General features: G+C 30.4%; 1 protein-coding gene and 2 long non-coding RNA genes across 4 annotated transcripts in view; 1 reads left to right on the top strand and 2 right to left on the bottom strand.

Moving 5' to 3' along the window:
* The window catches only part of LOC117218157 (SET domain-containing protein SmydA-8), a 51,315-nt gene that overhangs the window by 7,949 nt on the left and 15,637 nt on the right, over nt 1-27,729 (bottom strand). Inside the window, exons 2-6 of one of the 2 annotated variants that reach the window (XM_033466328.2) lie at nt 23,352-23,543; nt 12,496-12,747; nt 10,974-11,213; nt 4,404-4,557; nt 1,338-1,494 (exon numbers count right to left, since the gene is read on the bottom strand). In XM_033466328.2, the coding sequence (XP_033322219.2) occupies nt 1,338-1,494; nt 4,404-4,557; nt 10,974-11,213; nt 12,496-12,747; nt 23,352-23,426 (878 nt within the window). In that variant the 5' untranslated portion in view covers nt 23,427-23,543. Of the gene's footprint in view, nt 1-1,337; nt 1,495-4,403; nt 4,558-10,973; nt 11,214-12,495; nt 12,748-19,654; nt 20,055-23,351; nt 23,544-27,729 lie in introns of those variants that run through there. The other variant, XM_076522141.1, reaches the window with a different exon arrangement.
* LOC117218158 (uncharacterized) lies at nt 12,875-19,641 on the bottom strand. Its single transcript, XR_004489721.2, has 2 exons — nt 13,337-19,641; nt 12,875-13,055 (listed from the first exon to the last, which is right to left on the bottom strand). It is a non-coding gene; the product is annotated as an uncharacterized LOC117218158 (long non-coding RNA).
* LOC117221739 (uncharacterized) lies at nt 22,488-25,633 on the top strand. The gene is made up of 2 exons (XR_004490561.2): nt 22,488-22,669; nt 23,432-25,633. It is a non-coding gene; the product is annotated as an uncharacterized LOC117221739 (long non-coding RNA).

The raw sequence follows: 27,729 nt of genomic DNA, 5'->3' as shown, positions 1-27,729 counted from the left end.
GATTAAAATGAGACCAAATACGTCATGCTTTAGATTATATTTATTCATTATACATAGCAAAAAAGAATTTTATTTCATTAGACAAATTGTAATTATAACAAAAAATGCATTAGAAAAATATTAAAAGTAACGTCAAAGAAGGTATGTATGTCATTCCAAAGAAAATATCAGTGGAGTTGCGCTATTGGGGCCTCGATTCGACGGAAATTCCGAGGGGACAGCGATGATTCGACGGAAATTTCGGGGGGACATGCGTAGATTCGATTACAATTCTATGCCATGATTTGATGAAGATTCGGTGGAACGAGGCTAGGCGTTTAACGGAGAGTGTAAATTATATATTTACTTATTTAATACAACATCTATTCTTCAAGCGATGGATCAAGGGATCATAGAAAAAATAAAAACAATTTTCCGTCGCAAACTTTTGCAACGTGTTTTAACGTATGATGAAGGAATAAATGGATTTTATACCGATTACACGTTGAAAAACTGCATGGAATAAAATTGTAATCCTGCAAGTTTTTCAATTCAATCAAACATAACAGAGCTTAAACCTGATTGGCAAGACATGATAAGTGTCTGGAATCAAAATCATAGGAAAACAATGCACCCCATCACATGTTACACAATTTTTATTAAACTGTGAGAAAGAAGAAAGAAGAAACGAAAATGAAGAAACAGAAGTAGAAACGGAAAAACTTCAAGAAGAAGTAAGGCCGTCGAGGAAGTGACATTTCCCAATGCATAATCTTGCATACAATACATGGTAAAGGGATACAATTATATTTTTTGGGCAAGGAAAATTAAATAAGTAAGTATGTATTCAAACAATGGTAAAAATTTGCAGCTAATTTGTGAATATGAATTATTTATAAATGAATTTTTTTTTAAATTTGTATTTGTTATTAGGAAATGGAGAAAAGCCATCGCCGTAGGCTACGATACCACATGATTCCAAGAATGATACGCCACAAAACAGTTCAATATAGAATATAATTTTTTACAATAAATATTAAATAAATAAATGTAATTTAAATTATATCGTGGTTGATTTTATTTTAATCAGAAATATTTGTCCAAACTATATCATATTTGGTCTCATTTTAATTAAAAAACTATCAGCAATATGTTAAAAAAAATTAGTTTTAAAATGTTAAAATTAAAAAATGTTATGTCATTGTATTATGAGTTGTCTTTCGGGGATTCGAATCAAAGGAGCCGCAGCACACATGTACAGGGCCATAGCAATATCACAGATACAAATCCCAGCACCCTGAAATTCAGCAAATCCCGGAGAAACTACTGTATATATTACAGAATCTAAAGTATTTTACCTTGTCTTGCATTTTATAGAGTTAACCATTATGCCAAATTCCATGGGATCCTGGCATCGGTCACAAGCGCAGTCAAAGAAATAGAAACTCTTGAGGTAATGTCTCCTCTGATCGGTACCTAACAACGCATTTAGGTAGCAAACGGATATATGTCCACCTGAAATACAGGATGTAATAGCAAACCAAAGCATTGAGATTTTTGAAGGGATAACAAAATGAAAACCAAACAACCTTGCAGGTTAACTACATTATTAATATTATTTTTACAATCCTTGGAGAGTAAAACTTTACGTTTACCTCTCGCAACGACCATATTAATAAACATAAACACCTCCACTAATTACTGATAAACATAAAAACTCGGCGTAACTTTGCAGCATTTCGAATGGTACATTGTATAACCTTAAAAGAACTTGTTCAAAATCATTTTCTTTTTAAAGTATACGATTATTTTGTAACGAGACATTTTGTAACGAGACATTCCTTAGAAAAAAGTGCTACGCTACTCTTATGTCCAGAGATTAGGAATCATACACAATTTATTTGATTATCATTAGCATCATTTGATGGTAAGGTATGAATAAAAGTATGAAATGGTAAGATATAAACGAAAAATTAAAATTTTATAAAGATTTTAAGATTCGTTTAAATATAATGGTGTATCATAAAATGAATTATTAACCACACAGTATGATATAAAATAAAGAATTGTTTATCTTGCAAATAGTAAAGATCAGAGAATAAAATGAAACGGCTAAAAATTATACTGTTGTTTGTAAACAATGCAATGGTGTCTGTAATTGTCTTTTATCTGCATTATTTTCTTAGTAATGAAGGTGACCTTCAATTTTTTAAATGCAATGCTATCGAATTCATTCGTAAACGATATAATGAACTTCAAGGTCATACAAGGTCACATGAAAGCATTCATGTATAAATAAATCATATTGAACATGTATTCGACTTGAGGTTACAGTAAATGTTTAGCATGATTTCTTTGAGCATTTGATCTTGTGTGACCTTGAAGGAAATTATGATGTATACGAATGAATTCGTTTTTGCACACGCTTTCATATGGCATTCCATTTAAAAAATTGAAGGTCACCTTCATTTCTGAAAAAGTAATGCAGATTAAAAAATGTACACATACCATTGCATTGCTTGCAAGAAACAGTATAACTCTTTCCTTTATCATTTGTTTCGAATGTTTACCGTTTGCAAGAAAAACGCTGTTTAGTTACTCACTTAGATAATTAGCGGGAAAATAAATAGAAACGAACATTTTTAAAAGTAAAAACACAATATTTATATTTTTTTATTATATTTTTTTTATCTATATTTCACACTGAACGTAAAAGAACACTTATTTCGTCATCACAAAATTGAGCGTATAGTTAATTAAGTGTTTAAAAAACTGAGTTTAGTGAAACTTGTTACGTATTTTTTCGATTTTGAATTTGTTCAGCCGTCTCTAGGCCATGTTATAGCCGTGCTATGTTACGCTCAATCGTCATTTGTCATTGTTTATTAGTGAAAGTTGGCACTATGTCTTCCAAAAAATCAGAGACTGATATCCTGTATGAAAAATTGCAATAAAATTGTATTTTAAGAAAAATTGGTCAAATAATAAGAAGGACTCGTTCTACATTGCAGAAATTGATTAATAATTATAAATAAAGCGTTGCAATACTAACTACTTTCGCAATAAAGTAGGATGTGGGAATTGAGTACCTGTGGCAGGAATTAAAATCAAAATTGAATGATTGTAGATTTAGCAGTAGGTCAGAGGCAAAAGTTAAGATTAAGGATGTATAGAAAAATATTTTAAGTTTCAGAACAAAAAAACTCTAGTCGCGTCGATGCCTAGGCGTTTAAAAGCAGTTATTGATGCAAAAGGTTACGCAATAAAATATTTATATTTTTTGTATATTAATATTTTCGTATAATATAATATCTGTATGCTCAATTTTGAGGCGACAAAATAATAATATTTTTACGTTTAGTGTGTTAAATATAGATAAATAGTTCATTTCATTAAATGTTCTTTCATAAGATTACCTGTTGAAATATCCAAATAAAGTATATATTGTGTTTTTACTTTTGAAAATGTTCGTTTTTGTTTATTTTCCCGCTAATCATCATTGCCAACTTAGGTGTACGCTCAATTTTTTGAGTACAGGTAGCCCTCCTACAACATGGCATCCTATAACACGTTTCGCTCTAACATGGTAAGAAAATTGCAAAAATCTTTCTACGACACTGTACTTCCACAGCACTGGATAACATGATTTTCATTTAACATTAAAAACTAAATTACCTTAAAATAATGACAGGAAGAAATAATTAACTGTAGTACCTTTACATGAAAATATAATTATTATAATTAAGGGTATATAAATATAAACTCTAAAAGAAGCCGAAAATTCAGAAGGGAGCTGCAAAATTATCTATCTTCATACCGTGAAATCTACAATGACCTTGTAGGGACCAGAAAACAAACCAAAATTACAAATTTTTTTAAAGTAAGATAGAAGATGCAAAAAATCTGAATGAAGAAGAAGGTTCAAAAAATGAAGATGATATCGTTGAAACGAAAAAACGTTCTCGTTTGATTGTACTGAGTGATTGTAGTGACGAGGAAGAAATTTATTAAATTAAGGTTACATTAAACGAAAATAATATTTTTTTTTTCGTTTTGTGTTATACATAGACTTATATTTTTAATAAAAGTTAAGTTGCTTATATAGGATCAAAAATAAATGTTTGTTTTCAATAAGCTTTCGGTATGTAATCCCCCTTTTAGTACTGACTTTGGGTCTCATATAACACGGTTTCACACAACACGGCATTTTTTGGGAACCTAGTTACCGTGTCATAGGAGGGTTACCTGTAACTGTATATTATACAGGGTTTCATTAAAGAAAAATATAGATATACGCCGAATTAAATATCGATTTTTTCCTCAGCATTTATTTTCACGCAATCAAGAATACTGCAAATACTGTACGCTTTCATTTAAATACTTTGCCCAATATATTGAAATTATGTAAATAAATGTTAATTTACCCTTTGGTATAGGTACTTCGACACGAATCACCAGATAATCGTCTGATGTTACTCTCTTCGAACAGTTTGCTCTGCAACTGTGTTCAATGAACGCAGACAATTCATAAACTGCGAGGTGTGAATGCTCGGTTGTTGGGATTCCGTATCCATTAATCTGCAATTTATTCATTGGTTCAGATTTTCTTTTCTGCAATTGTCGAAGTAATAAACTAGGACTTCCAATTTGCTGGAAAGTATCATTCGTTTATTGAGAAAAACGTAAAAGTATTGAAATGCTGAACTACTGTAGGTTGCGGTTACAGTTGGTTATGTTAACTGTTAATTTTTAAGATAGGGTGCGAAATTCTCCTTTCACTCAAGAGGGTAGGTATTCTGGCTTGGAATTTACAAAACGGTATGTTTGAATTTGTAAAAATAGTCAAAGTTATATATAGAGTGTCTCAAATATGTTGTAAGATCTTGAAAGAAGTGACTCCTAAGGTGATCCGAAATAATTTTTTCCTTAGCGAAAACGTTTTTCGCAGCTTTGGTAACGGAAAGCACGGAAAAAATGGGGCACCAGTTTTACCCGCTTTGTGATTGGTCTGTGTTGTTTTGTGGATACTACTTCGTTAACAAAACCGCAGAGAACATTTTTGCTAAGGTAAAAGTTACATAAAATGCTCTTAGAAATCGTCCCTTTCTAAGGGTTGCAATATTTTTGGACATCCTATGCGTTTGTAACATGTACAGTGGGCCATAAAAGTGTTTGTTTTAAAACCCAATAACTATTTTGAAACTAAACTAAATGACCCGAATTTCTTTTAGATGATAGGGAAACTAGTCTACCAGTTCCCACTAGTTTCTACTAGAAAAAAATTTGCTATTGCTTGAAATGACAAAAACATAAAAATCTCTTTTTATCTGAGCCTATAACGAAAATTTAAAAAATGTAAAAATTTTTTACAGAAATCGGTTCACATTGTTATGAGTTACAACAAATTAAAGATCGTAAAAATCGCAGTTTTATCGTGATTTTCACAAAAACCTATAAGAAATCTGCAGTTTGTAAAATCCTTCAACGTCTGTAGCTCGAATCTCTTTTTAAATTTTCATTAAGGTTCAGATAAAAAAGTTAAAAAATGAGGGTTTTTAAGTTTTTATTTTCATTCTAATTTATAGTAAAATTGAAAAAAAGCTTTTCTCATCCTCTAGTAGACTATTCTCCCTAACATCTAAAAAAAAATTCAAGTCGCTTAGTTCAGTTATGAAAAAGTTATTGTGTTTTAAAAGGTGTACGAACACTTGTGGGCCACTGTATATGTGAATAATTCCATATACATAATTGGCAAGACAATCTCTAAATACATTTTTCTCGGAATCACATTTTTTTCGAAACTTTTGCCACAATATCACAAATTCTAATTGATCAATTGATTTGAAATTTCTGAAGTATCTTCAGAGTTCTGTTATCGTGTAAACCAAAACTATTGCAATCCGTTATGTTTTTTCTAATCCTCTTTAACATGTTAAGAACGAAAAGCATTTTTTAAAAATCGTTAATTTTTGTTTATATCATGGCCATACTTATATTAAACAAGATGACAAAAAATACCGAAGTTATGGCAACAATCAAAACAAATTTTGCAAAGAACCCTAAATAAAATAGAATGAAGCTCATATAATTTTGCTTAGTTTTACTTCAAACAAATTCGTTATGAACTCTGAATGTCCATAAATGTATGTGTCAAAACCTATGTAAGTTTTATTAACACTCGGACGGCGGGACCCGGGTCCATTTGGACTCGGAGTTTAAACACCGCTACTTGAATATCAAATTTCTACCAATAAATTTATATTTTTACATATTTTATTAATGTTTATAGAACTATTGCTGAATAGAATTATAAATTATCCTAATACCGTATTATATTTTTGTGAAAAAGGTGTTGTGGTTGGAATGTTAAACAAAATTCCTGAAAATTGTTCGAAAGTAGTCACCCAGCGGCAAGAATATGACATTCAGAAGGAGAGCTAGAAAGAAGTACATGCAGTGTAATCCGTAACCGCGCGAATTTTATGCATTTATGACAATAGTGAGAAGGTGCAATTTAAAACGGCGAAAGAATTGAGATGATTGTAAAATATCAATTAACATTTTACAAGATGCGCAGTTTTATGAAAAACCTTCATGAGGAGCCGGCGTTTTTTCCCGGATTAAACTGCAATTTTACAAATAAACAAAATTATAATTAAATTATAGTTTATTAAACTTCATAAATATTTAAATTTAAATGCTGGAAAGTACTCGTAACATTAAATAAAAATGCATATATCTGAGAGAAGATTAAAGAAGTAATAAAGTATACAGGCGCCTATTGCGAGTTAGAAAGAATTGTCCTTATCAACAAACTAAATGACGCGAGGGGCGGGCAAGCTTTACAGTATCATGAGCAATGGAGCATTCAGACTGAAGTCTGAAATTCATAGCTTATGTATCTTAAAATACTAATAAAGGAACGTAGATATGAATACAGTCCACAATTTTTACGGAATTTCTTGTCAAAAATGATGCTTGAAATTTATTTATTATTAATTTTCAGTGCATCTTTTTAAACATTGCTGTGCCATTCATCGAATGTTTATATAATTAATCTGAATCTTATAGATTATGTTTTTTATAAAAGAGAGAGAGAGAGAGAGAGAGATATTTTCTCTAAAATTATGTATTATCATATATATACATTACTATAATATAAATAAATCGAAATCATGATCAATTATTGCGTGATAAAATGTATTAGCGAACCTCTTCATTGCTATATAGTTAATAATAATAATGGAACGTAGAGGAAGAAGTACTAATTTAGACAAACGTCAATTGGTCATTTCGTCATAGAGGAAAAAGCTTAACGCATCGCGAAATTGCAAATTTATTGTGTATGGAATAAAGTACAGTCGCAGATATTGTTAAGAGGTACAGGGAAGAAGATCGTATTGATTTTAAATTTTATGAAAAGGATGCCCGCGCTTACTGAATGAAAAAGAAGAGCGATGAAACATTAGAAAAGTTAAAAGAACCCCTGAACTTAGTTTTTCACAGTTAACATCGCACTTGTGCGAATATACACATAAAAGGGTACATATAAATACAGTACGTAGCGTATTTAATTATTGTGGCGGCCAGTGCGACGGGTACGGTGCCACATAAAACGTTGACGATACTCTGCGCTGTATCAATGTAATTGATGACCGTTCGAGGAAAATGGTATTAGATATCATCGACATCTGGCGACTGAACGGCGAGCGACCAGGGATCACGACGTGACCTGGTTTTTGACAGTCGAACGTTTACTCTCGAGTAACGATCGCCTCGAATAAAGGAGTACGAAGAAATACGCGTCGATCATTTTCTTGCCACCTACAATTATCATGGATATAATGGGCGAATTGCTCGCAAAAAACCATACATATATCAATAAAACCAATCGGAAGGAGAGATTAATATTTACGAAAGAGTATATTTTGAAAGACAGCGAATGGCGATGGAGAAAAAATGGTGCGGTTTAAAATAAAAAATGAACTATTATCAAAATATTTGAATCGAACTGTTAAACATGGTGGAGAAAATGTGATTGCGTGGGGTTGCGTTTCAAGCGTCGGAGTTGGATAACGATAAAAATTAATTTTTCAATATCTTGCGAAACAATTTACTTGAATCTGCGGACAATTTGGGAATTCGATGATCCTAAGCGAAAGGCACCCATCGTCCAAGAATATTTGTTATACAGCTGGCCGAAAGTTTTGCACCCCCCTCCCCTCCAAGCAATATTGCTAGATCTGAATCCCATGAAGAATCTATACTTGATACTAGAATTCGCAAAATCCCAATCCGCAGTATAACAGAATTAATAAATCAATCTATAACAGAACTAACGAAATGGACGTCCACCTAAATATTAATATTCATTTGTTCCAAGCAAGATGTACAAAACCAATATTTTTAATAAATGTCGAATACTTTTGTCACGCAATAATGGGACACGATTTCGACTTATTTATGTACAGTAATCTATGTATATATGAATATACAGTGAGTGTAAAAAGTATTCGTATACCTTTTAAAATGGAATAACTTGTTTATAACTGGGTCAAGCAATCTAAATTTTTTTGGAATCTAAGAGAGACTAGTTTACTAGACAATAACTAACAAATTGTTTCAAAAATTGCAATTGAATGACGTGGTGAAAAAATTAAAAAATGCTGTTTTCTCACCTTTTTTTATGTAACAAAAAATATGTATCGGTAACTTATAGTATAGTCAAATTACAGCCACTGAAAGATGTAAAAATGACCTGTTTTTGATTAAAATCCGTGAATTTCGATGAAATTTTCAGCACGCATATAACTTATCGAGGTCTACAAAATGCATTTTTATATTTTTGTTATAGGCTCGGATAAAAATGTTGAAAAAGCATCCTTTTGATTCTTTTATTATGCTAACAAATTGCAATTTTTGAAAACAATTATTTAGCCATTTTCTAGTAAACTAATCCTTCTAATATTATAAAAAAATTTATATCCTTGGCCTAATTATAAAAAAGTTATTCTGTTTTAAAAGATGTACGAATTAATTCTTTATCGGTCTCTATGGCGCCTTTATACATAGAAACATTAGACGGATAATCGCATTATATTGACGCATGCGCACGACACGGATGAGCCCATATTGACAAGATTCAATGCTGCAGTAAAAAGTTCTAGAACCAGTTATTGTGTGCCTATGATCTACAAAAATCAGTTATTGTGCCTCAGTAAGAGTGCTTCCTGAATACTATGCTTCAATTACTGTATTGTCTCCCTGAATACTGTGCCTCAATTACTGTGCTCCCACCCTGAATACCGAGCCTCAATAACTACACAATAAAAATTTAATATTTAATATACTTTCATAAATTTTATATTCATATTTACATTTCTCCTTTTTAAAAATATGACAGAGATGATGAATTGAGGTTATGTAGGCCTATCCCGTGGTAAGCACTATAGTAACTAACGCATCGAGTGGAAAATAGGTTCAGTTACTATGCACAGTAAACAAGCTACTGAAATTAAAACTAAAAACAAAAATTCAAATAAATAAACACTTATTTGTTTTTCCGTAATCTTAATACGTTTTACCAATGCAATCAACATTGTGATATCTTAGAACGATTTATTTTAATTAATATTGATCTTTATTTGTTCACAGTATTTTCTTAAGCTTTTTCATAAGCTTTGCAGAAAATTTCGCGAAATAAATATCAAAAATTTGTAATAATTTTTGTTGTATTTTAAGAGCTTCTGTCTTTTACGTGTTTAATTTTAACAAATAAGTAATTAATTGAATTTAACCAGTTAGCTTTGTTTGACGAGTATACTTGTCATGGAGAAGTGGCAGTATTTTGTGTTATGACAAGTATACACGTCGTGCGTAAAAAGTAGCAAAATTGGTTATTTAAATTGTAATTTTAGTGAAAACAAGAACATATCCTCAAATTTGAAAATGTTTAGAATATTTTGAGGCCAGGCCAGAATAGAACAAACAAATAAAAAATATGAATAACTATATGAATAATTCACGATAGTGGTGTTCAACATGCAAAGTGCCATTATGTATTATTGCTTTGCTGAACACCACTCTAAGCAGCAATTTGAATTTTTAACTTTTACAAGTATTTCATTTTTCTGTGTTTTTCGTTTATTACGTATGTAGTATATGTTAATGCTAAGTGAATAAGTAAATATTAGTAATAAAACTGTTAATTTTTTTAAATAAAACTGTTTTCTTGATCCAATATTTACGCGCTCTGAAAAGAAGATGTCACAGCTAACTGGTTAAATAAAAAAATTTGATATGTCTTATACGATAAATATAAAGTTAATTATGCTTGAAAAAGAAACAACGGGCATAGTAATTGACTAGCCCGCCGAACTGGCTCCATTACTCTAGGTATTGAAACCGGTGCTGGTCCTACTTTATCGACTGCTGGACATTAGATAGCAGGCGATAGTTTAAACTACCGCACGTATATGTATATATGATTAGTAACGTATGGATAGGTGTCATTCAATGTGTTAGTGATGTCTGTACACGCTGATTCCAATGTATAGCATTAAACGGTTTTTGGGAATATCTTTAAAACTACTAAATGCTCGAAGTTACTTTATATTTGGGATCCTCTCCCCTCTCCTATACACCCTCCGAGTACCATCTTGATCGGCTGCAGTTATATCTCGGAAGTACAGCCTAAAATTTGTCTAAAGTCTTCACTGGTTTGTATTTCATCTACTCTTTTTTGCCATAAATGCATAAAATCTCCAGTTTACCTATAAACTAAACTTGTGCGGTGGTACCATGAAAAGGTAAAAGTTGTTCAAAATGTTCAGTTTTACAACATACTTAAGCTTTATAAAAATCGACGAGCTGTGACCTTTTATGCATAATTCAGTGAAAGTCCTTCAGTAAATAATTTATGAAGCCTTCTACCTTGACTTTATTCATTTCTCATGCATATCGCGAACGTTATGAAATTCTTTTATGAAACGTACCTTCAAGATTCCCATGATGTTTGCAATTTCTTCGGTGGTTAGATCGTCCGCTTTGAACAACATTCTGATGTCAGTTTCAATATTTGAGGCCAAATTCTTTATTATATCTTGTTCGCTATGACTCTGGAGCTTCATGAACTTTTTATATGCGCTGGGTTTGGCTTTCTTCATAGAATATATTCTTATAACATCCATACATTGATAAGTATCGGGTATGTAGCAGAGCTCGGCGATCGAATCCTGCAACATCGACGAAGTGACAATAATTAAGTGACTTCTGAATACAGTAGAATCTCGATTATCCGAGCTAAGCAGAGTGACGTAAATGTTCGGATAATAGAACAGTTACTTAGATAAAGTGCCAGACTTCAACTTTATTGATTTGTACAATAAATAGTTTTGTGTATGATTCGACTTTGATTGAGCCGATTACAGGTGAAAAGTATTTAAATGACAGATGATTCTGATATTGGAGAATCGGATAATCGAGGTTCCAATGTAAAATTACATTATAGAATCATGGCATGCATATTATGTAAATTTCTATTATATTTTATATATACATATATTTATATTATTTGTATTATTATTTATATTTATATTATATTAAATACCTATTATATTCTATTTCTAGAGAAAGTATACAGGGTGTCCTAAAGGTTATTCAAAATTGGCAAATAAGGGGTTCCTGAAGTCATTTAAAATAACTTTTTCCTCAGCGAAAATGCAATCCGCGGCTATATACTATTCAATTTGTCTAATTGTAAGATGAGGTTACGTATTCATTTTTCGATGATTTAACCTATATAAAAAAATGGATAATAGTTGTTTAAAAGAAACTAATGTCTGACCAAAAATTATCCAATCGTAGACGGAATTTTCATTCGGTGTTTTACTTTGTGGATTTTATACATAGACGGATTTTATGCTTTTTTGTTAAAAATGAATGGATCAATTGCAAAATAGAAAAAAGAACATTTAAAAAATTTCGAAACATCGTTACATTATTCTTAGTTCATTGAAGTTATTAGGGAAAGTAATGGAAATTTTACGTTACTCTTCCACCATGCAATTAATGGATGCAATTCTTATTTTGCATAAAAATCTGGAGTCTACTAATTACAATTAGCTCAAAGATACCGGGAAAGTAGAACAAATTACCAATTTCATACCCATTCTCATACCGATCTCATTTCGGAGTAAGAACTTTTAATCAATTTTTTCCATCGGGCTTATTTGTTACATCTACTACATTCATTATTGTTAACGATGGAAACAGGTATTTTAGTTTACTTTTATTGTGTCGATTATTTATCATTGAATAATAGATTACTATTATATTATTATTATTATTATATTATTATACATTTATTTATATATTATATAATTAATATTATATTACTACTATTATATTATTACTATTATATTTAATTAGTATTATTATTATTATTCCAATCTATTGATAAATAGGTCACTTGAAATTGAAAGTGCCAGAATTTGAGTTCTTTAATATAATAGTCACCTTTCCATAACATCGAGTAGCAATGAAATGGCATTCCGGTCCATGGTCTATGCAGGTGGCACAAAGAGGCCATGAGCATCTCGCGCAAGGTACAGCAGTTTCTTCCTTCAGCGCCAAGTTGCACCCCAGACATATGGGAACGGGAGTCCAACCGGAGCCAGAGAACAATGGTGGCTCTCTGATAATGGTTTCTCCAACAGCGAGGTCCCTTGTGGCGATATAGTGACGGCCCACGACCTCGTCCTCTACTACCTTTGAAATCAAATTTTCTGATCGATTACCAAGCATCGACAACACTTTCGATTTATGGGGGCAGAACGACTTGACGCGTCGAAAATCTTATCGATACGTTGGAGGACAATAAAACAATGACTACATATTTCATTTGATCATAAGTTTTTGTGGTTTATTTCACTGCATTTTTAAGTAAAAAGAAAATCAATAGTAGAAAATGAAAAGAAAATTAAAGAGCTCTCATTGTATTTTCCGACAGCATTCTTGTACATGAATTTTTGTTGCAGTGCTTGTCGGTGTGGACGATTCAGGCCAAACCGAACTAGCTGTAATCAAAAAAGGAACAAGATTTTGAAAATGCATGGAATTATTTAGGGATTGACGATTACAAGGTTTCAATTTTTTTGAAAATTATAAGAACGACAACTATTTGTTGCTGAATTATCGAATTTTTATCAAAAACTTTCGACGATTTTTATTTCTACTTTTCGAAATTGTTAACAATTGAAACAAATGAGTTCGTCGATCTTTAATAAATGTTATACTAAAGATACATACCAAGTGACAGAGTACGATACGTTATTTTTCATATGTATCTTTTACTTACCATTAGACAACCATTCCTGCTTCGTGCATATGATCATTTGCTTTAATTTAAGGCAGTTTTACACTTTATAATACTGCTTGTAAAGAGCGGCACAAGTCCAATTATTTTGTATCCATCGCTCGCACTCATAGTTGGTAACGAAAGTATTCCACTAGTATAACTTTGACTTCTACGTCATGTGTTTAAAATAAATATACAATGAAGGGAAAAGATCCTTTACGGTATATTACAGTAGAGCTTACAAATAACAAAATACGAAAAACTTTCGACTTAGTATAAAACGTTGCCTACATAATTTAAACAAAATATAAAAAAAAAACATAGAATTTTCACGGCGCACAAGTATTTGAATGCCCTATAAAATTAAGTTGAAAAGTTACAAAAATAATTTTTCTAAAATTCTTGTTACGAATTTTATACCTCAATTATTTAACGATACGTTTCCAAGAAGTTTGACATTTCAAAAATTATTACTTATTTACAATCGATGTCGTTACATATCTCTTTTTTTCACGATTTTATGATTTGTTTATAATATGTATGTTCTGTTGTTACTACTTGTACGATCGAATTCACATTCTGGGGATGAGCAGACACGTGTAAGTATGATTTGTTATCTTAATTCGTTAATACATCCGAAGAAATTTGTAAAATTGGAGCAGCAGATACGATGCTACAGTCTGCGACCAAAAAATAGCACACGTTAAAATTAACCCTCGGACGACAGACCATTTTCACAACTGTACTATCAACGATGTTTATAACAATTCTGAGAGCTCCGTTCAGCAACTTTTCACAACATATTTTCGAAAATATTTCTTACAGATTTATTGGCCTTCCTGTTGTTCATAATGCAACAGCAATTTATTTAATTTAATTGTCGAAGATTGAGCTAGCCACCATTATGCGAGGGTTAATGTAAATTTTATTTATTTAAGATTACAACCATGGTTCTCTTTCTAGGCAAACTTGCAAAATACCGTTATAAACATACATAAATAAAATAAAAATTGAATTTCGTCGGTCTAAACAATTTTATTTGAAAAAAAAGAAAATCTTTGTGGACATATAGTTCGACAAAATAATTGCACGTTTAACTAAAAATTATGTATGACAATAAATCGGCGAATGTTATGTGAAGGGATCAATGACCGGAGCAAGCTGATCATATGGTCGAAGCAGGTCATCTTCGAAAAACCTGAAACGTAAACACACCGAATAGGAGCAATGAACTGGGAAGGCCAAAGCCTTCCGAATTGTTGTCAAGACGGAAGGTGCGTATAAAAATGACGAACGTTGAACTGCGACAAAGAGTTTTTAACGTCTTTTACGAAATAGCGATACGATGCACCCATAAAAACGATCTAGCGATTTGTGCGACCATAAAGTGTTTGCAATTCTTATCCATTTTCAGTAATACATTTTTATTGAAATATTACCAGTTGTGCATCACGCTCCCGCACCCTACTCCTACAGATATTTAATGCTTAACATTCGAACTGCGAGGCCCGGATCCATTTGGACCCGGAGTAAATATTGTTATTTGACAAGTTTATATTGTTTACAAGTTTATATATTTATATATATATATATAAAGTTTTATTTAATAGTTTCTGGAAATTGTTTGACATTTTCACGTAGTTTATTACGATTCATAGGTACAGTAACGTTTCTGGAAGAGGTGTCTTGAAAAACATGATGACAGAAATTCGTGAATAATATTATAAATAATCCTATAAAATGATAGTTATATTTTTGTCAATCATCTACGTCAGCAAATAAATAATGTGCACTCGATCGTAATGAAACTATTTCATTGTCTCAATGATAATCACTTCTACTTTTTAAAGAAATACTCTACAATTAAAAATCTACTTCGAAAATATAGTACCGAAATTTCGAATATATAATACCGAAATTCCTAAAATACGTCAACAATATTTATTCAAAGATAGCACGATTGAAATTATTCTTCTATGATGTTTTCAGTTATTTACCCAGAAAATAAACGTCTTACGTTAACGATACTATTATCGGTCACTTATAAACAAAATGAATTTACATTGTCGGTAAAAGTAGGTACATGGCACAATGAAAAGTTAACGGATAAAAAAGTCTTATTTGCAATACAATTTACTTGGAATACCATTATTCTAAATACTGTTTTGTGAAACATTACCACTTGATGAAATATTATTGTGTTTATATTTTAATGAAATATTTAATTCGGAATAATATTTCCATCTGCTACCATTAAGATAGATATTTGCAATGCTATTTCCATGCGTGACTACTATTTTAAAAGAAAGTTTATTTTCCAAATTCTGTATCACATGAGAAGACAAAAATATTTATAGCGTATTTATTATTTAAAAAATCTATTTTCCCCAACCCTGTACTGTTGCATGATTCACAAAATTTAATTTTACATGTATAAAGCGAAGTACGTTATACAAAATGAAAATACTATACGTCAGAAAAACTATTTTGGATTTCGAGTTAAAATGGATCTGACTAGAAACGGTTAATATCTTCTAGCTTCTACTTTACATTTAATAACAGCATAACATCATTCTGTTTGGCAAAGATTTTGAGAGTTTTATAATAATTCTTCGTTCTAATTGCTCTCCCAGTTATTTTGAATACATCATTTGAATTTGGCAATGTTTTCGAATTGGCTATTTCCATGTACAGCTCGGGCAAGATTTGTCCGAAAATTTTTTTAAATGACATTGAGGTCGGGTGATCATGCTGACCAATCCAAAACGCAAATTTTTGTTCATTATTGTCTAAGTAAAAAATATATTTATTCCTTAATCATTTCCAAAACATTTTGCTATTTATTTGTTTAATAAACCATCTGGTTTAAAGCATTAATACATAAATAAATAAATAAATACATTTTTCTATTCATTTTTTAAATGTAAACGAGAAATCACAAAATATTAAGCATTAAATATCATTAGTTGATTGATTGCTGTATAGAATTTTTAATTAAATGTGCTATCGTTTTGTCGTATTTACATAAAAATTCTACTTTTTTCAAATAAATTTGTTTAGCGAAGTTCAATCCTGTTCCGTTTGTGTATATTTATAGTGATATTTTACAAGTTCGTATAAAAACAAATCCTTGCTTGTAATGTTAAATGAGTAGAAATCACGTTAATTTTTAGGTGTGCTATTTTTCTTGTCGCGAATTGTATTAATTATGTGTTAATCCTTTAAGCTACAATATCATGTAAGACAACTGGTATGCAACAAATTCGAGTGAGGTACATTTATGAGTTTACCTACACACCTCCCCAAAAGTATTAGGATACTCGTAAAAAATGAAATCAATTTGAAAAACTTATAGGAAATAAGTTTTATAAATATAATAATTTCCTATAAGTTTCTCAAATTGATCCCATTTTTTGCGAGTGTCCTAATACTTTTTAGACTCAATTTCATATGCATAAAGTGCACTTTGTCATAGAAAATGGTCATAATATAAGTTAGAAAAATTATTTTAGATTTATACTTAAAATGGCTTCGAGTGCAAAGGATTAATATTAGTACTTACACATCAGTTATTGTAGCTATGTAGCTATATAGGGTAAGTGTTATCAATTACTGTGCCCATTCTTTAATGACGTCCCGAGTTTTATTAATTAATATATATATTATATATATTATATATATATAATTATCTAAATATTAATTGTATTAATATTAATATATTAGTTAATTAATTATATAGTTTCTTTTGTCCATATTGCACTTTTTAAAATATTTCAATTACATCTTGATGTCTTCTATACAAGTACAATTTGTATGATAATTGAAATATATAAACTGTACGAGATATTTAACAAATTATATATAACAGTTTTTCAGCTTAGAAAAGATAAAAAGTTAATTACCGTGTGTCAGTTACTCAGCTTTTTCTATTAGGTTGAGTCATAAATAACTTTCGTTCCTTTATCATACATTTATTTTGTTTTCTTTTCTTATTTATTTTCATGTTTTTATCATTTTATTTAGCGAAAGCAAAACCTCGTTTGTTCCGGTGACTCGTAATGGGTTGATACGAACAAACACATTCTACCTAATTGCATTGAAAATTACTTATGACTCGACATAATAGTTACTGTGTATCAATTTCTATACGCTGATCTAAGTACAGTGATCAGTTCTAGGTAAACAATCATATAACAAAAATGTAAAAACACGAAATATTCCGTACTAAATTATATAGCATGAATTATTGTTTATATTTCGATATTTACACGATATTGCTTGAAAAAGGAAAGAAAATTTTGTGCAGCTTTCGCGGAGCAAGAAAGTAAGGCTAAAGGAGGGAGTTCGGTAATTAACGCACAAAAAAAGAGACATAAAGAGACATGAAAACTTTAAATAAATTATAATTACTTTAAATAAAAAACTATAATTAATATAAAAATATAATTCGATCAAGTTTATGAATATAATAATTTATTTTTTTGTATTGGTAAGATCAATTTTCTATTTGTTATTCATCTTTATCTACTACGTGTTCCTTAAGTCTTTTAACAAGATCAAGGCAAGAACACATCAAACCGTTATCAGAAATTTAAAAAGTTAAGAGGTTTAACTTTTGATTCGGTTATAAAAATTACGAATCAAATTTTAGTTAAAAAATTCAATACCTTTAGTTTAGTAACATTGCTTTTAAATATAAGTAAAATTGTTGCGTGGATACAGTAACCAGGGGAAGTACAGTAATTGTCGCGCTTACCCTATATCTTTTTTGATTCACAGAGCTAATAGTATTTTAAATGGCAATAGTGAGTAGACATTTTATTTTCTATCATATATGTACTTTTGAAATTAAAATATTTTATTCGTTGTGACAAATTTTTAAGATAATATTTCAAACAATTCCGAGCATCCATCGGTACATAACACTGTTTAAGAAATAGCCATACGAGGACAAGGTTTCTTTTCTATCAGCAAAATCGTGTAGATAACACATAATTTCGTAGAGATTCAACAAAATGTATTGACGCTCATTTTTAAAAAGATTTCGAATACGACGAAATAATAATATAACAAAGTGGTAAATTATAATTAATATACAATAATGTAACGTATTGTTAACATTCGAACTAAAAGATGGAATCAGATTTTTGGTTCAAAAATCCAGCAAAATCTCAACAAATGGATTTTTACACTTCGAAAGGGAAACGAACAATCAAGTGTTATAGTTTCAATGATGGGTAAATCTAGTATCATTCAAATCCAGGGCTGAGGAAAATTTCAAGTAATTTGATATAAAATAGTAAACACACACTGAAATATTTGTATAAGTAAATACTCTTTGGAAATACTATTTCATTTAATGCTTGAATCAAGTACCATTTGGAAATGCAATATCATTTAATGCTGAAACGAACTATTGTTTGGAAATATTATTTCATTAAATGTTTAAAATATGAGAAAATACTATTTACCATTTATATTCGGATTTAAATATAGAGTAATGTATTTGATTCGAATGATGTCGTCCAAACTGGAAAGATCGTTCGTTACCTCACAATGAAAAAGACACTAAAATACCGTTTATGAAAAACAAATTAATAAAATCGATGCTAAATGGAAATATGGTTCCTAACAACGAACGAAAATTTTTTAATTTTTTTCTATGTCCAGCTACATTTACTTCAACAAATAAATAGTGTGCACTCGATCGCAATGAAACTATTTCATTGTCTCAATGATAACGATACATCATTTCAACGTTTTAAGAAATAACCTACAATTAAAAATCGATTTCGAAAATATAGTATCGAAATTTCGAAAATATAATACCGAAATTCCTAAAATATATCAACGTTATGAACTTCTATGACGTTTCCAGTTATTTACCTAAGAAATAAATGTCTTACATTAACGATACTATTATCGGTCACTTATAAACAAAATGAATTTACATTGTCGGTAAAAGTAGGTATATGGTACAATGAAAAGTTAAAGGATAAAAAAGTCTTATTTGCAATACAATTTACTTGGAATACCATTATTCTAAATACTGTTTTGTGAAACATTACCACTTGATGAAATATTATTTTGTTTATATTTTAATAAAATATTTAGTTTGGAATAATATTTCCATGTGCTATCATTAAGGTATATATTTGCAATGCTATTTCCACACACATGTGTGACTACTATTTCAAACGAAAATTTAGTTACCAAATTCTGTATCACACAGGAGGACAAAAATGTTTATAGCGTTTTTCCTATTTCAAAAATCTATTTTTCCCCAACCCTGTTCAAATGAAACAATAATAGTCTTACCTTGAATGGTTTGCAGAATCTACCGTGTCTCCTCCAACCCCTCCTCTGATGTTCCGGGCAGCAGTAATATATACTTTCGCAGCCGGAACACTTAGTGATCGTAATCCTCCCACAAATGTCACATTCACCAGGAGTTTCCATTGCTCCTGTTTTGAAAATGCTTGTTTTCGCAGAAAGTAAAATTAAATGAGAATTTTAGATGTCCTACTACGAGTAGGATCGTGTGTAATGAATTTCAGTGAGACAGCGAGCTGCGTCTATGTTTTTCGGTGATCGGTCTGTTTACTCACGAATCCGCGATGCGACTACAATAACGATTCGCTCGTTGGCCTCGCGGCGCTTTTTCTTATGTAGAATGTCCGAAAACGTTTCGAATAGCCTCAGAGGGCTGATTCCTGAGGTCATTTAAAGAAACCGTTTTCTGCGTTTTAAACACGCTTAACCACCAAGCCAGCACAGGGTAGAATGTCGGCGAGACTACGATTCGAACTGATGCAAGCGAGGCACAACGTTGCAACCTTTTTAATTCCCGATTCTTTGGTATGCAACTTGTATCGTCGATTTTGTCTTTGTTTTGCTGATTAAAATTAAACTAAACACGATATAATTGTGATCACAATTATTTACAGTGACTCTGATTAATATTCGGACAGTTTTCAAAATGCAATAATATTAGGTGACAGAGAGATTTGTCTACTAGACCCTAACTAGAATTCTATTTTTGAATTTTGAATTTTTTTAATCTTTTAACTTTTTATATCTGAGCCTATAACGAAAATTTTGAAAAATGCGTTCTATAGATCATGTTGAGTTTATACGCATGCTGGAGATTTCATCAACATCGGTTAAAGCAAAGTCAAGTTATAAGCGTTAGAAGATTTAAAAAACTGTAAATTTCTCACACTTTTATTGGTCGAAGGTGTTGAAATGTATTTTTTTAATTTTCGTTATGGGTTCGGATGATAGTGTTAGAAAAGTCGCGTTTTTTAATTTTTTTTGTCGTTCCAGGCAATAGCAAAATTTAAAAAAAGCATTCTAGCTATTCCCTCTACCTTCTAAAAAAAATTCAAATAGTTTGGTCGAGTTCTAAAAAATTTATTGCGTTTTAAAAGGTGTTCGAATATTAATCAGAGTCACTCTATGTAACAAGTGATTAAAGGTTCGAACTTCAAAATTTATTATAAAATTCATTATAATCTTAATTGCAAGGTTGGGGAAAAATAGATTTTTTAAATAGTAAAAACGTTATGAATACTTTTGTCTTCTCATGTGATACAGAATTTGGTAAATGAACTTTCTTTTGAAATAGTAGTCAGATATGGAAATAGCATTGCAAATATATACCTTAATGGTAGCACATGGAAATATTATTCCAAAGTAAATATTTCATTAAAATATAAACAAAATGATATTTCATCAAGTGGTAATGTTTCACAAAACAGTATTTAGAATAATGGTATTCCAAGTAAATTGTATTGCAAATAAGACTTTTTTATCCTTTAACTTTTCAATGTACCATGTACCTACCTTTACCGACAATGTAAATTCATTTTGTTTATAAGTGACCGATAATAGTATCGTTAACGTAAGACGTTTATTTTCTGGGTAAATAACTGGAAATGTCATAGAAGTATAATTTCAAATGTGCTATCTTTGAATAAATATTGTTGACGTATTTTAGGAATTTCGGTATTATATTTTCGAAATTTCGATACTATATTTTCGAAATCGATTTTTAATTGTAGGTTATTTCTTAAAACGTTGAAATGATGTATCGTTATCATTGAGACAATGAAATAGTTTCATTGCGATCGAGTGCACACTATTTATTTGTTGAAGTAAATGTAGCTGGACATAGAAAAAAATTAAAAAATTTTCGTTCGTTGTTAGGAACCATATTTCCATTTAGCATCGATTTTATTAATTTGTTTTTCATAAACGGTATTTTAGTGTCTTTCATTGTGAGGTAACGAACGATCTTTCCATTTTGGACGACATCATTCGAATCAAATACATTACTCTATATTTAAATCCGAATATAAATGGTAAATAGTATTTTCTCATATTTTAAACATTTAATGAAATAATATTTCCAAACAATAGTTCGTTTCAGCATTAAATGATATTGTATTTCCAAATGGTACTTCATTCAAGCATTAAATGAAATAGTATTTCCAAAGGATATTTACTTATGCTAATATATTTCTATATTTACTATTTGTAATTATTTGAAATTTTCTCCAGCCCTGCATAAAAGTAGTTATTTTATTTTTGTTCAGATGGTCTAAATTTACAGTAAACTTCTTCCACCAGAAGCACGGAAGTATGGTATGTCTAAAAATGCAATGGAAATTTATAAATATTTATCGCAGGACATAGTGAAAGATATGACGTCGCGGTCGGACACGCTGCATCACTATAAAAGAAGATCGTTTATTTATTCGACAATGTCAACAAAATCGAAGCAACGAATTCAGATTTACATTAAATAGGGTGAGTGTGTCAATTACTGTGCACCCCCCCCCCCCTAGTTACTGAATCCTCACAATAATTTTACTTGTATTTAAAAACAACATTATTAAATTAAAGATGTTGAATTTTTTGAATAAAATTTGTAATTTTCATAATCAAATCGAAAGATAAACTTCTTAAGACCTATAAAATGTGGAGATTAACTTTTCAAATTTCTGACAATGGTTTAATGTGCAAATAAAGATGTAAAAAATATAAAATCATCTTACCAGTAAAAAAAAACTATTATATTCATAAAATTGGATAAAATTACAAAAAAAAAACAATAATATAATCGACCTCTTCGATATATTATTTTATTTAAAGTAATTCAGTAACTGAAACAAATTTACGTCTTGTTTCGATTGCTGTGCACTGTCTTTTACGATGCGTGCCTTGTTTACCGAATCCTCTCGTGCCGAACCACGTGTTACGTCTAACCTTACTTTCTTGCTCTGTGAAATGTGTACACGCTACACGTGATATTCCTTTTTTAATAATATCGTAAGTATTAAAACACATATAATAAATTATGCGAAATAATTTAGTACGGAATATTTTACGTTTTCACATTTTTGTTAACGGATTATTTAGAACCTAGAACTGATCACTGTAATTACATCGATGTACAAAAATTGACACACAGTAACTAGAAAAGGCTGAATAACTGACACGATGATTAATCTTTTATCCTACTAAGGGCAGAGTGACTCGCTCAAAAACTGTGAAATATTTCGTATTGTTTACATATTTTACTTATGAACAAATTCGTATTTATATGTATAAAACACATCAACATATAATTAAAATGTTTTAAGAAGTGCGGTATGTGTAAAAAAAGCAATTTAATTTAATGGTCACAGTAATTGATACACTTACCTCATTGCATGTACAGTAAATTTTCTTACATTGTCCCTCAGCTTGAAAGAAAGTGGATAATCTAGGAATAGGAGACACGATTATTCGAGCCTCGCTGCTCGTTTTCATGGTTATTAATAATCGGCAATTATGATCGTATCTCCTCTTCCGAAGTTGTTCATTCTCGTTCCCAGGCTGAGCGACAATGTGAGAAGAGAAATTACTGCACCATAAGAGTAGAGATTTATTTAATTTCTTCATATATTACGTCAAAACTACTACCTTATTTTGTTGTTTTCCATATATATGTACAAATAGATGTTCATACCAAAAAATCCTGAGGTGCCTTATTATTTTGTATATCACGGCGATGTCCTTGATGATCTGCATTTCGGTTTTTCATGTCAGCTTTCAGGAAGATGACGACAGCAGCGACGGCAATGTCTTGCAGTTGGATGGCCCGTGATATTCTCAGTGTTTTTGAGAGTGGACGAGACTTGATTTTACGAACCAAGGCAACCTACGAGAACGGTTTTATGCTAATTATACATTAATACCCTTTAATTTTTTAATTTTATAGCAAGTATCGTTACAGTTGTCGTCGTTATGCAAATGAGTGATATACATTTTCGCGCTAAGACTTATGAATTCAATATTATAATCCGATCATTTTGTTGTTCGCGATCGCAACACCGTACATGTTATTTTCACCACAATTACTTGTACCATATCGAAAGATATCGCGTTTTTTCATCTCGTATGCGTCCTGGCAAATTAAACCGTTTCGATTGATTTTTTTATATTATATCAATATTAGCGGGCAAATGGGCCAAAATGAATTCTAATTTTACAAACTTCTTCGGATGCATTAACAAATTGACATAACAAATTATTATTTGCATGTGTTTGCCCATCCCCATAAAGTGGCCGTTGCTCCTATTCGGCGTGTTTACGTTTCAGATTTTTCGAACATATGATACATATCATACATAATTTTTAGTTAAACGTGCTATTATTATGCCCATCCATTTTTGTCCATAAAGATTCTTTTCTTTTTCCAAATAAAATTGTTTAGATCGGCGAAATTCAATTTTATTTCATTTGTGTGTTTATAGCGGTAAGTTTGCAAGTTTGCATAGAAAAAAAACCATGATTGTAATCTTAAGTAAATAAAATTCACATTAACCCTCGTATAACGGTGGCTGGGTCAATCTGCGGCAATTAAATTAAATAAATTATTGTTGCATTAGGAACAACAGGAAGGCTAATAGATCTGCAAGTTGCTCAACGAAGCTCTCAGAATTGTTATAAACATCGTTGATAGTACAGTTGTGAAATGGTCTGTCGTCCGAGGGTTAATTTTAACGTGTACTATTTTTTGGTCGCGGACTGTAATACCGTATCTGCTGCTCCAATTTTACAAATTTCTTCAGATGTATTAACGAATTAAGATAACAAATCATACTTGCACGTGTCTGCTCATCCCCAAAATGTGAATTCGATCGTACAAGTAGTAACAACAAAACATACATATTATAAACAAATCATAAAATCGTGAAAAAAAGAGATATGAAACGACATCGATCGTAAATAAGTAATAATTTTTAAAATGTCAAACTTCTTGGAAACGTATCATTAAATAATTGAGGTATAAAATCAGTAACAAGAATTAAAAAAAAAATTATTTTATAACTTTTCAATTTAATTTTATAAGGTGTTCAAATACTTGTGCGCCGTGAAAATTCGATGTTTTTTTTATATTTTTTAAAATTATGTAGGCAATGTTTTATATTAAATCGAAAGTTTTTTGTATTTTGATATTTTTAAGCTCTGCTTTAATATACCATAAAAGATTTTTTCCTTTGTATGTATATTTATTTAAATACATGGCGTAGAAGTGAGAGTGTACGAATACTTTCGTGTCTGAGTGTACATATATGATTGACCCATCGAAAACCTCTGTGTGGTAAATGCTGTGACATGGGCCAACCATATAAATTGTTAACACCGATAGATTCAGTGACTCGCATTAATATTCGGACACCACATTGTTGCTCCTTTTTATTGTTTAAGATAGTATTATTGAATCAATTGTTTTCTCATATAATAAAGCACTTCTTAAAGTAAGTTTTGTTTAGTTATTCCACATGGTTTTTTGTATAATAAGCGATAAACAAGATTGTAACAAAATTCTACGTCGCAAAAATATTCGGACAGTGAATGAATTACATTAATTTTATATAAAATTTCTTTTTGTTTCGCAAATTTGCAAAAGAATATTTTTACAAAGACAACTGGTGGTTTCAAATTTAAGACCGACAGTCTTAAATCAGACAGAAGTGCTTTATTATATGAGAAAACAATTGATTTAATAATACTATCTTAAACAATAAAAAGGAGCAATAATTCTTCTAACAATATGGTGTCCGAATATTAATGCGAGTCACTGTATGTCGATAGATATTTATTACTAGAGTGCGGATCTTTATGCATGTATGACAAAAATAAATATTTCAAATGCAAAATAGCAGAAGAGCATTTGAGCGATTCAATAATATTATTGTATTACTGATATTATTGTCAACTAATTAAAATTATTAAGGAGTTAAATGAAGATTTATGTAGTTCCTGCATCTTGCAATGAATGATGATAATTTTTATTTTACATAAAAATCCGCAGTTCACTTATTCCACTGTTCAACAAATCAAGAATTATTTTTTGCGTTCTAATAACCGCTGGGCGATACTTGCAGAGCGTCACTTCCCAAACGTAAATCCGAAAACCGAATTGCTCTCTCATCCCCAGTTTTCAGAAACCACGAATTTCCGGGAGAGCGTATGATTTTTAGCAAAAACGAAGTGTATTGCACGTAAAATAAAAATGTTATAGAGGCCATATTGGTTTAAAAGATAGAGGAAAGGTTCCTGTATATGTCAGTATCGTCATCTATAATATTTTATGCTTCGAAATTGTGTTAAATAACCGTCAAAGTTTAAAAGAAATACCGGAGTACGTATTTCCTACGTAATATGTTTGCATATTTACGAAGAAATTCATTAGGTGACACGAAAACTGACCACTGCGTCTGATTCTGTAAATGTTTCCGAGGAAGTAACTATGGAGAAAATGTGTCGAAGCGGTATTAAATTCGTACAGGTCGAGGAAATATCCGTCGGCAACGCGTTTACGACGATTCGGAGCCGCGCGCGCGGCAAAAAATATCATAAATATCGATACAACTGACATATTCAGAAACCTTTCCTTTACCTTTTAGGCGAATATATATGACCTTTCTAACGGTTTTAGATATCGTGCACACAATGCTTCGTTTTTGCTAAAAATCGCACAAAGTTTGGTTTTCGGCATTCTTTCGATAAAAAATTATTTAATTAACCGTTCGAATAAATCTTCAAGTAACTTTTGCCAGCTCGAATGAACGCGTTGCCGAGCGTCGAGCCTCGAATATCAAAGGCATACAATGTAAGCAGAGCTGGGTAAAATAGTCTATCAAATAGCAAGTAGTAAACAGATCTTTTATTTTAGATCATGCATATATTCTTGAAGACAAAATATTTTATTCGTCCGAAAGAATATATGTACTTTCAAAAATAAAATATTTTATTCGTCATAACAAATTATTAAGATAATAATTTAATTATTAAGATAATATTTTGTTTGGAGAATACTTAAAATATTTGTGCCATAGTTCGGAATATTTTATTTATTTAATTAATTTAAATAGATTAAAATAAATTCAAATAAATTTAAATAAATTTATTTAAGAAAGTATACAAAAAAAAGTATACACTTCGTTACACGTGAATAGCTGTATTTAAAAAGACGATAAATTTCATTTGTTTTTACGATTTATGTTATTAAAATAAAAAGTATTTTATTTTATATTTTAGATTCACAAAATCAAATACTTGTCTTCACGATTTAACTTCAGAGATTACCAAAATAAACTATCTTATTTTACGTTTTACATTATAGAAAATAGAACATTTATTTCATGCTTTAGACGTGGATTATCAAAATAAGATATTGTATCTACTGAAATTTTATATCCTACTTGAAGTACAAGTTTGAATTGAGAAGAATCTATTATTTAAAATAGTATTTCAAATATTTTTTCTCTATAAATGTTACCCACCTCTGAATGTAAGCAGATGGAGAATCAAGCATTATTAATAATTTTAACTTTTATATTTTTAATGCGAATAACTTATAGAGATTATCCTGAACCCTGCTAACATAACTCCGAAAAATAAGGGTTGACAACAAATTTGTTACAATCATCATCATCATTGATATAAGCAAAAAATGTTCAATTGATCCACAAAATAAATTAAGATGATCACGTTCCGCGGTCCACCCTGTATATGTACTTACAGTGGATGTAGAAAGTATTTGTACATCCTTTAAAACAAAATAACTTTTTTATAATTAGGCCAAATGATCTAAATTTTTTTGGAATATTAGAGGGATTAATTTACTAGACAGCGGCTAAAAAATTATTCAATTCTTAAAGAAAGATAAAAGTAACGTTAATGAAATAAATGCAATCAAATAAATCTAAGAAACTAAAAAGTAAAATAATCTTACATATTTTCGTGTACTAAAATTGCAGAAAAATATGTGATATACTAACAAAATATCGTTAACTACATTATTGCCATATAACTTTATCTCGTACAACATTAAA

This window comes from Megalopta genalis, chromosome 5, assembly GCF_051020955.1.
Source record: "Megalopta genalis isolate 19385.01 chromosome 5, iyMegGena1_principal, whole genome shotgun sequence".
Classification (NCBI taxonomy): Eukaryota; Metazoa; Arthropoda; class Insecta; order Hymenoptera; family Halictidae; genus Megalopta; species Megalopta genalis.
The sequence above is the reverse complement of the archived record's forward strand: the minus strand, read 5'-3'. Positions and strand labels throughout refer to the sequence as shown.